Source organism: Mustelus asterias, chromosome 22 (assembly GCF_964213995.1).
Source record: "Mustelus asterias chromosome 22, sMusAst1.hap1.1, whole genome shotgun sequence".
Lineage (NCBI taxonomy): Eukaryota > Metazoa > Chordata > Chondrichthyes > Carcharhiniformes > Triakidae > Mustelus > Mustelus asterias.
The window spans coordinates 67,850,184-67,865,040 of NC_135822.1; the positions used below are offsets into that span (position 1 = coordinate 67,850,184).

Genomic DNA, 14,857 nt, shown 5'->3' on the forward strand with positions numbered 1-14,857 from the left:
ATCCCGACAGTGCAGAAGAGGCCATTCAGCCCATCGAGTCTGAACTGACTCTCTAACAGAGTATCTTACTCAGGCCCTATCCCTGTAACCCCATGTATTTACCCCGCTAATCCCTCGGACCTACATATCTTGGGACATTCAGGGACAATTTAGCATGGCCAATCCACCTAACCCGCACACCTTTGGAGTGTGGGAGGAAACCGGAGCACCCGGAGGAAAGCCACGCAGATACAGGGGAGAACGTGCAAACTCCACACAGTCACCCAAGGTTGGAATTGAACCCTGGTCCCCAGTGCTGTGAGGTAGCCGTGCTAACCCCTGTGCCGTCCTGGAATATTACTGATGCATTGAAAGAGATACCAGGGTGACGGTGGCAGGTTTTGAGGAGTGTCTTCAAGGAGGAAAGGGAGGTGGAGAGGTGTAGGCAGCATATTAGAGCTCGGCCAAGGCAACTGAAGGCATGGCCAGCAGTGGCAAAGAGCTTAAATGTTGGGATGCACAGGGGACCAGAATTACAGGAGCACAGATTACTCTGGGGGTTGTAGAGGTGGAGAGGTGACCGAGATGGGAAAAGGCAAAGCCATGACCAGATCTGTAAATAAGGACGAGTATTCTAAAATCAAGATGTTAATTAACTGGCAGCCAGCACAGGACAGCAAAGTTAATGGGGACAGGACTTGCTCTGAGTTAAGACATGGGCACCAGAGTTTTCGATGACCTCCAGGTTTACAGAGGTTAGAAGGTGGGAGAGCAACCCAGGAGTGGGTTGACCTGTGTACAGTTCTGGCCACCCTATTATACGAAGGATATTGTTAAACTAGAAAGAGTGCAGAAAAGATTTTCTAGGATGCTACCGGGACTTGATGGATTGAGTTATAAGGAGAGGCTGGATAGACCGGGACTTCTTTCCCTGGAGCGTAGGAGGCTGAGGGGTGACCTTATAGAGGTCTATAAAATAATGAGGGGCACAGATCAGCTAGATAGTCAACGTCATTTCCCAAAGGTAGGGGAGTCTAAAACTAGAGGGCATAGGTTTAAGGTGAGAGGGGAGAGATACAAAATGTCCAGAGGGGCAATTGTTTCACACAGAGGGTGGCGAGTGTCTGGAACAAGCTGCCAGAGGTAGTAGTAGAGGCGGGTACAATTTTATCTTTTAAAAAGCATTTAGATAGTTACATGGGTACGATGGGTATAGAGGGATATGGGCCAAATGCGGGCAATTGGGACTAGCTTCGGGGTTTTAAAAAAAAGGGCAGCATGGACAAGTTGGGCCGAAGGGCCTGTTTCCATGCTGTAAACCTCTATGACTCTATGAGCGCATTGGAACAGTCAAATCTAGAGCTTGTAAAGGCATGAATGAAGATCCCCGCAATGGATCAGCTGAGCCGGGAAGTGGGGGGGGGGGCAGTGGAGGGCAGAGTCAGACGACATTACAGGGGTGGAAATGGGCAGTCTCAGCGATGGAAGGAAAGTGAGGTGGGGAGCCCGCCTCGGTCGAGTGTGACACTAACTCCAGACAGTTGCCAGGCAGAGGGTTGGGAGCGGACAGCTAGAAAATGGAGCTTCAAGCGGGAAGCGAAAACAATAGCTTCAGCTTTGCCAATATCGAATTGGAAGAAATTTCTGTTTATCCAGTCGCTGAATCAGTGTGATATTTTGGGTTTTGACAGCCTGCCCGTGAAAACGAACGACGCGCTGTTTGGGTGAAATTGCCAAGCTGCAGCATTTAGATGCTGCACTAACTGTCCTGGCTGGAGACAATACACATCTCTTTAACCTGTTAACCCTCTCTCCACTCACATTGTCTGCACCTGTAAAGACTTGATTACCTGTTAAGACTCGCATTCCAACCATTATCTTGTAATGGAGTTTGTGTCTATACATGTCCTGTTTGTGAAACAAATCCTGCACTCACCTGATGAAGGAGCAGCGCTCCGAAAGCCCGTGCCACCAAATAAACCTGCTGGACTTTAACCTGGTGTTGTGAGACTACTTACTGTGCCCACCCCAGTCCAACGCCGGCATCTCCACATCAGATGAGAAATAGGAAGGGGCTGAGGATAGGTGCTTGGGGGTGCCAGATGTAAGAGCAGATTACAGAGACAGGAAAGGAAGTCATTGTGATTCTCTGGATACAATGACGTATGTTGAGGATGGAAGCAGCTGAGAGGACTCCCAGTTGGGTGATACAGGAGAGCCTTTTGAGGAGGATGACATGGTTAAACATGCGCTTCCTCTGGGTTGAGAAGGACAAGGAGGGAAAGTTGAAAACTTGCAACCAAAAACCACGACTACACTGCAGGTCATAGAATCCCTACAGTGCAGAAGGAGGCCATTCGGCCCATCGAACCTGCACCGACCACAATCCCACTCAGGCCCTATCCTCATAACGCTATTTATTTATCCTACTAACCTCCTGACATTAAGGGGAAAATTAGCATGGCCAATCCACTTGGCCCGCACATCTTTGGACTGTGGGAAGAAACCGGAGCACCCGGAGGAAACCCACGCAGACACGGGGAGAATGTGCAAACTCCACACAGGCAGTGACCCTACACCAGAATTGAACCCAGGTCCCTGGTGTTGTGAGGCGGCAGTGCTAACCACTGTGCCACCGTGCCGCCCAGGTCAGGTGAGGCAGTTCTGAGTAAGACTTGGGGATGGACCAAATGACCCCCTTCTGCGCTCCACAATTGTGTCAGCGCATTATCTGGCCTGATCCTCCAGGGAACTACCAAGACCATGGTGTGATGTTGGGCAGGGTAGCGTTGGAGGGGGGAGGGTCAGATGGCATGACGGGGTGCGGCGGGGGAGGAGGAGCTGCCTTTTGGATGAAATGGCAAACCTGGGTGCTTGTCTGGTTTACAATTGGGCGCCCGGCAAACCAATGGCATTATTCAAAAAGGAGCAAAGTTCTGGGTCCATGTACCCCTCTCAACCCGCAGTGCCAACATGAAGGTGAACTGGCCCTTCAACTCCTGGCCATTTGTGAGGTTTGGCTGAATGCGATCTGGTCTCTTGAGCTTGACAACGAAACAGCGACGATGCTGCAAAAGTGGTCCGCTGTTTCATGGAGCGATTTGGTGACATTTCCGTCAAGTGGGAGCGAGGTCAAAGACTCACAAAAGAAAAGGTCCTTGTCTCCAGTCTAAACAGAATACAAAACCTCCTGAACAAAACCAACATGACAGATATAATATATCCGTGTATAAACACATATCCATCAAATTTAAACAAGGGAAAGCCGGAATAGAGCGCATTCAAGACTGTAATCAAATTTCTAGTTTCAGATGGTGGTAACAAGCTGACCATTTGTGGTATAATGTAAACACTTTGATTGAATGCCAGCCTTACAACTGCTCCCCAGGTACCCATTATTCAAAACCTCCATCAGCAGGTAGTAGTGTGTGTTTTGGCAGTGCTCTGTACTGCCTTCTGGAACTGATTTCGAAAGCCTTTGGCCGGTACTCTTTATTTTGACACTTGATGCTTGCCAGATTCCCCAGTTTGTCCATATAAACGCTAATCTTGCACAGCGCCATCTCACACCAATTGTTGCTCAGGCTTAAAAGTGAGACCGTTGATAAAGGTGCCTTAGCAGCCATGTTAGCCACAGGCACGAATCCCATCAAACAATCTTAGAATCATAGGGCCCGATTTTACCATCAAGTTGCGTCCGTTTTCGGACGTGAAAGCTTGGTAAAGTCGGGCGTGAGGCGAACAGCGCGATCCGCGCCTACCTCCGCATCGGTTCCCCCTTTACCTAGGCCCGGAAATGGCCGCGATCGGGACCAGGCCCGAAACGGTGCAACGTCAATTTAAATGCATTTGCATGCATTTACATTGACTTAATGGGCCACACGCCCAAACTTATCGGCACGTTCCCCCTTTACCACCGCGTTCGCCCATCCAGAATTGGCGCAAAACAGACATGGTTCGCAAAGGTCGAATTCCGGCGCTCCAGCTTCTAAGGAGGTAAGTTCAGAGCTTCCGGCGGCTCTCTGCTTCAGATCGGTGGGCGGGTGGCAGGGGGGGGGGTCGGTCAAATGGCTCCACTCAGATCGGTGGGGGGGTGGGGAGGGGTAGGGAGGTGGGTCAGATGGCTCCACTCAGATTGGTGGTGGGGGGGTGGACGGCGGGGGGGAGGGGTGGGGGGGGGGTGGTTCTGCTGCCACTCTGCCACCCTGCCTCTGCTCAGTGAGGGGGAAGGGCGGTCCGCTGTCACTTTGCGTGTGGTCGGTGGGGTGGGAAGGGGGGGGTCTGCTGCCATTCTGAGTGTGATTGGTGAGTGGGAGAAGGGGCCACGATTGGTCTGGGTAGCGGGGGAGGGAGGGGGATGGGCGTGTTGTGGGGGTGGGGCAATTTCTGTGGGGGCCAGGGGGAGGCATTATCCGGCCCGGGAGCGATGTGGCAGGGGAGCGTTTTTCTATTTTTTTACTGTGCATGCTTCTGCAGCGCGATTCAGAATTGCTGTTATTTTTTCAGGCAGAGTGTGTACGGGGGCACCTGAGAACGGGTCTAAAAGTCGGATCTGAAACACTCCCAGTTTCAAGTCTGCCCAGCGCTCAGAATGAAAATGATAAAATAGGGGCCATAGTGTCCCCACAGTGCGGAAAGAGGCCATTCGGCCCATCGAGCCTGCACTGACATCAATCCTACCCCAGGCCCTATCCCCGTAACCCCACGTAATCATCCTCCTTTCCCCCTCAGTCTAAGGGGCAATTTAACATGGTCAATCAACCCAACCCCACCTTTGGACAGTGGGTAGAAATAGAAGCACCCGGAGGAAACTCACACAGACAGGGGGATAATGTGCAAATTCCACACAGACAGTCACCCGAGGCTGGAATTGAACCCGGGTCCCTGGCACTGTGAGGCAGCAGTGCTAACCACTGTGCCACCATGCCGCTAAATCGTACAAGAGGCCAAAAACCAGCTTTGCGCCAGCCAGATTTCCAGTGAAGATCTCCCCGAGGCCCTCCCCAGTGACGCGGTCAGGTTCAGGCCTGGTGTGAACCTGATTTGCATGAATTTGAATCTATTACCAGATACTTACCTTTCCACCCACTAGGCAGGACGTCACGCCAGCTCAAATTATCACTGGCTCTTAAACACGGGAACCAGGCAGCAAGGAGAAGGAGAAAGGAAGTGGACACCACTGTCTCCACTGAGCACCAGGGAGTACAAGAGCGCAGAGCCCACTGGCAAGCTCTGGTGGGTGGGGGGAGGGAGGGAGGGGGTGTGGTAGGTCAGGAATGTCTGGGAGGCCTCAGGCTTTGGGGGGGAAAGGGGGTCGGGCTTGAGAGCCTCAATGTCATCTGGCGCTGCCAGTGCTACAGGCCCGTCTTGATCTGAACCATACAGTTGAAGCCCTCAGCCATGACCTTCAGGGACACGGCCATGACTCAGAGTTCTTCCATCATGGATCTGACCTTTTCCCCCAGGCCTTCTGCTGCAGATGCCACCCTTGCAGTGGAGGCTTGTGGGGTGGGGGGGGGGGGGGGGGGGGGGGGGGAGGAGGGGGCACACTTTGCTGGAAACACCTGCAACAGCAACATTTTTTTGGATTTGATTTGATTTATTATTGTCACATGTATTAACATACAGTGAAAAGTATTGTTTCTTGCGCCCTATACAGACAAAGCATACCGTTCATAGAGAAGGAAAGGAGAGAGTGCAAAATGTAGAGTTACAGTCATAGCTAGGGTGTAGAGAAAGATCAACTTAATGCAAGGTAGGTCCATTCAAAAGTCTGACAGCAGCAGGGAAGAAGCTGTTCTTGAGTTGGTTGGTACGTGACCTCAGACTTTTGTATCTTTTTCCCGACGGAAGAAGGTGGAAGAGAGAATGTCCGGGGTGCGTGAGGTCCTTAATTATGCTGGCTGCTTTGCCGAGGCAGCGGGAAGTGTAGACAGAGTCAATGGATGGGAGGCTGGTTTGCGTGATGGACTGGGCTACATTCACGACCTTTTGTAGTCCCCAGCGGTCTTGGGCAGAGCAGGAGCCACACCAAGCTGTGATACAACCAGAAAGAATGCTTTCTATGGAGCATCTGTAAAAGTTGGTGAGAGTCGTAGCTGACATGCCAAATTTCCTTCATCTTCTGAGAAAGTAGTGACATTGTTGGGCTTTCTTAACTATAATGTTGGCATGGGGGGGGGGGGGGGGGGGACCAGGACAGGTTGTTGGTGATCTGGACACCTAAAAGCTTGAAGCTCTCGACCCTTTCTACTTTGTTGGTGGCACAGTGGCTCGCTCTGCTGTCTCGCAGCACCAGGTACCTGGCTTCAATTCCAGCCTTGTGACTGTGGAGTTTGCACATTTTCCCCGGAAGAAAGTGTTGATGGGTGATTGCGCCTTTTGACCTTGGCTCCATATCCTTCTCTCTCTGTGATAATCTTGTGCCTTTCTCTGGTTTCACGCTCCACATTATGATGTGCCTGACCTGCTCCTTTTCTTTGCAATTCTATGCTGTTTCCTAATTTAGCTCTGTACAATCTCAGCCCTGTTGTTCAGCATCCTTACAACTGGTTGTGATGGCACCTGACTCAACCTCTGCACATCTCGACTGCTCCTGATTTCTTTTTCACACTTCAGCCAGAAATTTCCCTTCCGGCCCGCCGCAGGAATCGTAACAGGCAGGACAGAAAATTCGCCAGTCCATTTATAGGTTGACTGTAGCCGGAAATTTCCAGCCTTCAGATGCGCGTGGCTGGATAATCCCTCCCTACTTATCCGGCATCCAGTACTGGGTGAGCAGGGCTTTCCTTCAACTAAGAATTGGAAAGATTGAAGTCATTGTCACTTGTCCCAATGCACTGACTACATCCCTCTCCCTGGCAACTGTCTCCAGGTTGAACCAGATTGTTGGCAATATTAGTGTCACATTTGTCCCTCCCAGTTGAGCTTCTGACTACATCCCAGTAGCCCGTGAGACCAACCACTTTCATAAAATCTCCTGACTCTGAACCTGCCTTCATTCATCTATCACCAAAACCCTCAGCTATGGCATTGTTTCCTGTAAACTTGACAACTCCATCTCCCCCCTGACTGGCCTTCCCATTCTTCGGTCCCTCTACCCCATTGTAAACTCTCAGTCATCCAAAACTTACATTGTTCCCTCATTACATCTTTGCTCATGGTCCAGAAATTAAGGCCACAATTATGCCTCTCACTCTGATCAATCCTAAGATTGAAGCCCCGCACCCAACTCCAACTGACAGTAACCAGGACCAACCCCACTGGTGCTCAGTTATGGCTTTCTTCCGCCAGATTCCTGTTGCTGCCCGGAGGTGAGGCAGTGAGTCAAGCCAAGTGTAGGACAGGACTTGATCTTCTATGTTTGTGTAGCAATGGTATGATATCATGCCGCACCCTAACCAACCCTGCCTTGGTCAGAGCCACAGGTCCTTGGGGGAAGGACTCTGTGTTGCCTGCTTTGGGGATCACGCATGTTAAACCCTACCCCACGCCGCTGTTAAATTTTGAGACTGATGTCTTTCTTTCGTGGACTTGTTGCCATGCTGAAGTTCTCCTTTTCGCTGCAATGAACTTTCTGACAGTATTGTTTCTGATTTGCTTTTTTGCAAATTCATTCAAATGCCCCCTTGGGTGGAGGTAGAAGATTCCACGGCAATGTTTTGAAGAAGAGGCAAGGCCAGAGTGGTATTATCGCTAGACTATTAATCCAGAAACTCAGCTAATGTTCTGGGGACCCGGATTTGAATCCCGCCACGGCAGGTGGTGGAATGTGAATTCAATTAAAATATCTAGAACTAAGAATCTATTGGCGACCTTAAAACAGTTGTCAGAAAAACCCATCTGGTTCACTAATGTCCTTTAGGGAAGGAAATCTGCCGTCCTTACCTGGTCTGGCCTGTATGTGATTCCAGAGCCACAGCAATGTGGTTGACTCTCAACTCTGCTCTGAGATGGCCGAGCCAAGCCACTCAGTTCAAGGGTGACAAGGGATGGCATTAATGCTGGCCCAGCCAGCGACACCAATGTCCCATGAATAAATAAAACAAGAGCAGGGGAGTTCTCATCAGAATCTTGTGCCAATAGCTATTCCATAACCAATGGTCAAGATCACATTTATGTGATTCTTTGTGGGATCTTACTGTGTGTACAAGGCCTGTTGCATTTCTTGCAAGAGAGTAATGACTTCAGAAAGCGCATCATTGGCTGCAAGCTCCTCGAACCTTTTTCTTCATTATATTATAGACTTTTCAACAGTGCCTCATGGGCTGAGAAGCATGATTGGATATTCTCTGGTTATGAAAAGCACCATGTGAGATTTTTCTTCAAGCACAGGATTTGGGTGTCACTGCTAAGGCCAAGATTTGTTGCCCATCTGTAATTGCCCTTGAGACGGTGACTGTGTTGGGAGTTGCCTTCTTAATACATCTGAGAGATTTACTTCGAAGGTCAGTTTAAAAGTCAACCACATTTCTGTGGGTCGAGAGTCTAGAAGAAGGTCTCGGCCAGACTGGGTGAGCGCAACAGATTTCCTTCTCAAGTGAATCAGATGGGTTATTATTCAATAACTCGACTCAATCCATAGTAAATAGGGCTGATTTTTTTCTTTTAAATTCCACATTCATTTAATTAAATTGAATTTAATTTCTCGCTGGCTCTCGAACACGGCTCTGGATTATTCCTCCAAGTCTCGATATTTCCAGTCCAGTAACGCAGCCACTGTGCAACCATAATACAAATATTTTTTTTTTCTTCCCTCTGTATCTTCTATAGCTCCCTAAGGTTTGCTTTGCAATCGTTTTTTTTTGAGCCTCTGCATATTAGATCGCTCCTTTATAGCTCTTGGCTCTCCTGTAAAGATCAACTGAGTTATTTTTCTCTGCAGCTCCCTGAGCTTGGAGCACAGAAGGAGGCCAACCCTTCATGTTCTGCTGGAAGCAGATGTTACAGATGTCTCCTGTAACTCTCTTCTGAATACATACATAATGATAATAATTTTGAAACTACTTTGCTCTCCCACTCCCCCCCACCCTCCATCCCCTCACAAGTGAGAGGACGCTTTTAGGTATGTGCGTGTAAACAATGATCATGGATTCCGGGTACTCTGGTAACTACAGGACCCAGTTCAGAATGAATGAAAATTTTGTCAATATCCTGGGGGGTTACCAATGACCAGCAACTGAACTGGACTAGTGTAATGACTTAAATCAGGCAATTGAGGTGGGCCTGTTAGAAAAGAATGGCCAAATTGATGGACCCATCAGGGAGCCTCTTGGTTTGTACTTAACCCGGAGTGTCAGTTCCTCTGGGACTCCAAGTGAAGATTGCTCACAAAGCACTCTATATGCTGTTGCCAGGCTTGTAAATAAAGGGATTGTGGTGAAGGGACTTCTGCCTCTGAGGACTTATTACAACTAGCCATGTAAATACTGTGGCCATATACTCAACTCGGAGGCTAGGAAACTTGTGGCGAGTAACTTGCCTCCTGGCTCCCCAAAGCCTGTCCACAACCTACAAAGCACAAGTCAGGTGTGTGATGGATGAGTGCAGCACCCAACGACATTGAAGAAGCTTGACACCATCTAGAACAACACAGCTAGCTTGATTGGCACAACATCCACAATCATTCAGTCCTCCACCACTGATGCACATCAGCAGCCATACCATCTGCAAGACAAACTGCAGGAACTCACCAAGATTCCTTGAAACAGCACCTTCCAAACCCGCAGCCATTACCATCCACAAGCAGCAGCAGATATATGGGGACAACACCACCTGAAAGTTTCCCTCCAAGTCACTCATCACCCTGACTTGGAAATAGAGCTCTCATTCCTTCCCTGTCATTAGCACAAAGTTCTGGAACTCCCTTCCCTAAGAGAGCTGTGGATGCACCTATACGAAATGATTATATTCACTGGAGTTCAGAAGAATAAGAGGGGATCTCATAGAAACTTATAAAATTCTAACAGGGTTAGACAGGGTAGATTCAGAAAGAATGTTCCCAATGAGGGGGGGGAGTCCAGAACTAGGGGTCATAGTTTGAGGATAAGGAGGTAAACCTTTTAGAACTGAGGTGAGGAGAAATTTCTTTGCCCAGAGGGTGGTGAATGTGTGGAATTCACTAACACAGAATGTAGTTGAGGTCAAAACGTTGTGTGATTTCAAGAAGAAATTCAATACAGTAATTAATTAGATTAATTAATTAATTACAGTAATTAATTTGAGTGAGAGTGAGAAGGGATCTCATAGAAACTTTATAAAATTCTAACAGGGTTAGGCAGGTAGATTAGAAAGAATATTCCCAATGGTGGGGTAGGGGAGTCCAGAACTAGGGGGGTCATAGTTTCAGGATAAGGGGTAAACTTTTTAGAACTGAGGTGAGGAGAAATTTCTTCACCCAGAGGGTGGTGAATGTGTGGAATTCACTACCAGCGAATATAGTTGAGGCCAAAACGTCTGATTTCAAGAAGAAGTTAGATATAGCTCGTGGGGCTGAAAGGATCAAGGGGTGGGACAGTGGTTAGCACTGTTGCCTCTCGGCGCCAGGGACCCAGGTTCAATCCCCAGCTTGGGTCACTGTCTGTGTGGAGTTTGCATGTTCTCCCCGTGTCTGCATGGGTTTCCTCCAGATGCTCCGGTTCTCTCCTACACTCCAAAAATGTGCGGGATAGGTTGACTGGCCATGCTAAATTGCTCCTTAATATCAGGGGGATTAATGGGGTAAATATGTGGGGTGACGGGGATAGGATCTGGGTGGGATTGTTGTCGGTGCAGGATCAATGGGCCAAATGGCCTCCTTCTGCACTACAGGGATTCTATGATTTGGCCGGAAGGGGGCGGGATCAGGATATTGAATTTAATGATCAGCCATGATCCAGGTGAATGGTGGAGCAGGCACGAACGGGCCCAGTCCTGCTTCTAGTTTCTATGTTTCTAACTGCAGTGGTTCAAGAAGGCAGCTCACCACCAACTTCTCAAGAGCAATTAGGGATGGGCAATAATTGCTGGCCTCACCAGCAGGACCTGTCTCAGAGGAACTGAAAATTCAGTGCCTCGCTCGTGGGCTTGCTGGATTTATGACACATTCCTTTCTTTCTTCTACTGTATCTGGTAGCTCAGAAGTTACTGAGAGACCAGAAAAACACAAACTGCAGTTGAAAAACAAGTCAGCTGGTGAAATTGCTTCCATCAACTGAAATGGAAAATTACAGTTCAGTCTGATGCGTGGGATGGAATTCAACAGAAAGAACTACAATAAAAAATGTTGAAAGAAAGCACTACTGAACATCAGGTGTGTGTTTTAACCGAGCAACAGTATATTAAAAATAACTGTATGGTCTGGCATGGATCCCAACTCCAGATTATCAGAACCAGTGCAAGTGACTTGCTGTTGACCTGATCAGTTGGAGGTTCAGTCTATAGTCCACATAAACCTCTTTCCGGCAGCACCCCAGATACAAAGAGGTTTCATCATTTTTTCCCCACGAGTGTCGAACCTCCATTATCAGAAATATGCATTATATTGCAAGCTGATATGACACTGATTTGATAGGGCGAGGTAGGGATTTACCATCGTGGGCCTCTTGGGTTCTGTGTCTGATAATCAACCAATATCAACTGAGTTAATGTCAGATCTTTTCTTGCTGAAGGTCTCCTATTCCACCGAGTGGTCCAGGGGTTTCGAATAGGTGTCAAGAGGTGTGACTGTGGGCAGGACAATGAGACTCTTAAGCTCGATGCTGTAATGGTAAGAGGGCTGGGCTGGTATCCAGTGTCAGGCAGGCTGAAGGGAGTGAGAAGAAACAGAAGGATTGGGGCGTGGGACACAGGGAAGGTGCAGAGGAACACAGGGGAAGAGAGGGGGCAAGGAGAAGTCATGAGAGACAGCCACGAGATAGATGGAAGAGGCAACTGTCAGGTAGATAGTGATGGGGTAAAGAGAAGGACTGAGAGACAGCCACGAGATAGATGCAAGAGACAACTGTCAGGGAGATAGTGATGGGGTAAAGAGAAGGACTAAGTGACAAGTGATAGTGAAGGAAAAATACAGAGCGAAAGAAAGGCCAGGCAAACAAGACCAGGGAGAATTCTATGTGAAAATCAAGTTGGAGAAAGAGACATGAGAAAGATGATGAAGAAATAGAGGACTGCACAAGTCTGGTGAGCAGGATGGAGAGATAGTGAGAGTAGTGACCAAGAGACAGGGATGACAAAACCTTAGTAAGGACCAGCACAAAATGGACAGAGAGAAATTGAAATAGAAAGGGTATATAAATAGAAAGACGAGGGGAATTTCACAATAACTATTAATGTAAGCCTTACTTGTGACTAATAAATTAATAAACTTTAAATTCACTGGAGTTTAGAAGAGTGAGAGGGGAATCTCATAGAAACTCACAAAATTCTAACAGGGTTAGACAGGGTCGATTCGGAAAGAATGTTCCCGATGGTGGGGGGAGTCCAGAACTAGGGGTCATAGTTTGAGGATAAGGGGATAAACCTCTTAGAACTGAAGTGAGGAGAAATTTCTTTACCTAGAGGGTGGTGAATGTGTGGAATTCACTATCACAGAAAGTAGTTGAGGCCAAAACATTGTCTGATTTCAAGGAGAAATTAGATAGAGCTCTTGGGGGTTAAAGAGATCAAGCGATATGAGGGGAAGGGGGATCAGGATATTGAATTTGGTGATCAGCCAGGATTAAGATGAATGGCGGAGCAGGCTCGAAGGGCCAGATGGCCTAAACCTGGCTTCTAATTTCTATGTTTCTATCTTTGGACTGTTTCTATCATAATCCAGCGTTTCTGAATTTTTTTTTGCTATCTGTACCACTGCCAGTGGAGTCTGGCTTGCTTCTGGAGAGATGTTGGGTGGAGTGTTGCAGTCCTGCCTGATGGGCCCAAACACCCACGCCTTCAGGTGACTCATCAAAAATCATGACTAAAACAAGTACTGCAACATTGCCAATTCTCCCGCGTGAATCTTCACAGCAATCGTCTGTGTTTGAAGATGACTCACGGCTCACCCACCCAACCAACAACTCCGGCACCCACCCCCCACACTCTCCTCCCAACACCCTGGACAGAGGATAAATCATTTCAATGAGTTTAACATTGATCTGCGCAAATTTATTGCTGGGTGGCATTTGGCTGATGAAGTCTGCTGTCCATTGTAATCAAGTGGCACTCCACCCGAACCCGCGCAAAGGAGGCTGCGTTACCTGTATACTCGTCCACATGTTCTTCAAGCACGTGTTCTTTCTGGTGGACCCAGTCTCCGTTGCACTTGAAGAAGATCTGCATGGCGGGCATGGCTTTACACCGCAGCTTGATGGGGTTGTTCTTCACAATGTAAGAATCCTCTGGTTCAACCAGGAAGCGTGGCAGGGTCCCCAAAGGTATGGTTTCAGGCAGACTTTCTCCATTACCTCCCCCTGCTGAGGAAGAACATAGTGAAATTCTGTCAGAGTGTGGAGAACACAATCGAGTCAAAGTTTATTTAGTCGTCACAAGTCGGCTTACGTTAACACTGCAGTGAAGTTACTGTGAAAATCCCCTCGTCGCCACACACTCCGGCGCCTGTTCGGGTACACTGAGGGAGAATTTAGCATGGCCAATGCATCTAACCAGCACGTCTTTCGGACTGTGGGAGGAAACCCCCGCAGACACGGGGAGAACGTGCAGGTTCCACACAGCGAGTGACTGTGGTGGACCTCAGTTGTGCCTTTGTCCTATATGGACCACCGTTGTGTGTGCTTGTCATACCTGGACACATCCCCTTCCAGTTTGGGTCCTCCCCTCAGCACCTAGTATAAAGGTGGCTGTCTCCTCCCCCTTGTTCAGTCCAGGTCGGTTATTTGTTGGGATCTGCTCCTGATTCTGTTGTGAATAAAAGCCTACACTTATATTGGCATATCGGTAGTCTTTCGCCTTATTGATAGCGCATCAGTGACCCAAGCCAGGAATCGAACCCGGTTCCTGGCGCTGTGAGGCAGCAGTGCTAACCACTGTGCCACCGTGCTGCCCCGATTGTATTTGGCCAGTACGGGGATCAAACCCAAGACCTCGGCGTTATTGGCACCACACTCTAACCATCTGAGCTAACTGGCCACCGATGCTGACCAATTGTCCTGATAGACCTCATGCTGCCACCAAATCTGCAATGTGCATCATCCCAGCATGCCACCCCTTGAATAGTGAACTCCTGACACAGGATGGCCACCCATGTAATGGATGCCGGTTTCCGAATTCCTTAAAGTAAGAGCTGAACCTGATTCTCGCAGGGGGAAGGTCACCCTTTTTTACACAGCGAGTGGGTATGATCTATAATCTGTAATATCTGTAATTGCTACTAGAGCAATCTAACGGACTTCATGTTTGTTTTAATCTGGTCTAATGCAGTGTCCTGGGGTTTTTCATGACCACCTTGGGATTGCTGACTTGGGCTTGATTTTGGGGATGATTGACAGGTCAGGAGATGACTGGGAGAGAGTTTTCTTTTCCACAGAAAAGTCCAAGGTTTTAGTTTCAGTTTGCTCAGAAGCTGTTTAGACTTGAGACAAAAAGCATCCTTTCTTGTTTCCTCTCCCTGGAGTGGGAAATTCTGCTGTCTGGGAAACGTCAGCGTTTTAACCAGACATTTCAAAAGGCCAATTCACAGCAGGTATTGAAAAGCTGCAAAATCCAGCATCGCATGAACATTCGAGTTATTGGAGGCTTTGGAGAGGGTACAGAAATGATTTGCCAGGATGTTGCCTGGTATGGAGGGCATTAGCTATGAGGAGAGGTTGGAGAAACTTGGTTTGTTCTCACTGGAACGACGGAGGTTGAGGGGAGACCTGATGGAAGTCTACAAGATTATGAGGGGCATGGACAGAGTGGA

The 14,857-nt window shown here is 48.4% G+C and overlaps 1 protein-coding gene and 1 non-coding gene across 4 annotated transcripts in view; both read right to left on the minus strand.

Annotated features, from left to right (window-relative positions):
• Positions 1-14,857, minus strand: part of LOC144510159 (netrin receptor UNC5D-like) — a 558,422-nt gene that overhangs the window by 234,221 nt on the left and 309,344 nt on the right. For all 3 annotated transcript variants that reach the window (XM_078239549.1, XM_078239553.1, XM_078239551.1), the window contains exon 2: positions 13,197-13,412. In XM_078239549.1, the coding sequence (XP_078095675.1) occupies positions 13,197-13,412 (216 nt within the window). The remainder of the gene's footprint in view (positions 1-13,196; positions 13,413-14,857) is intronic.
• Positions 14,012-14,085, minus strand: trnai-aau (transfer RNA isoleucine (anticodon AAU)). Its single transcript has one exon. It is a non-coding gene; the product is annotated as a tRNA-Ile (tRNA).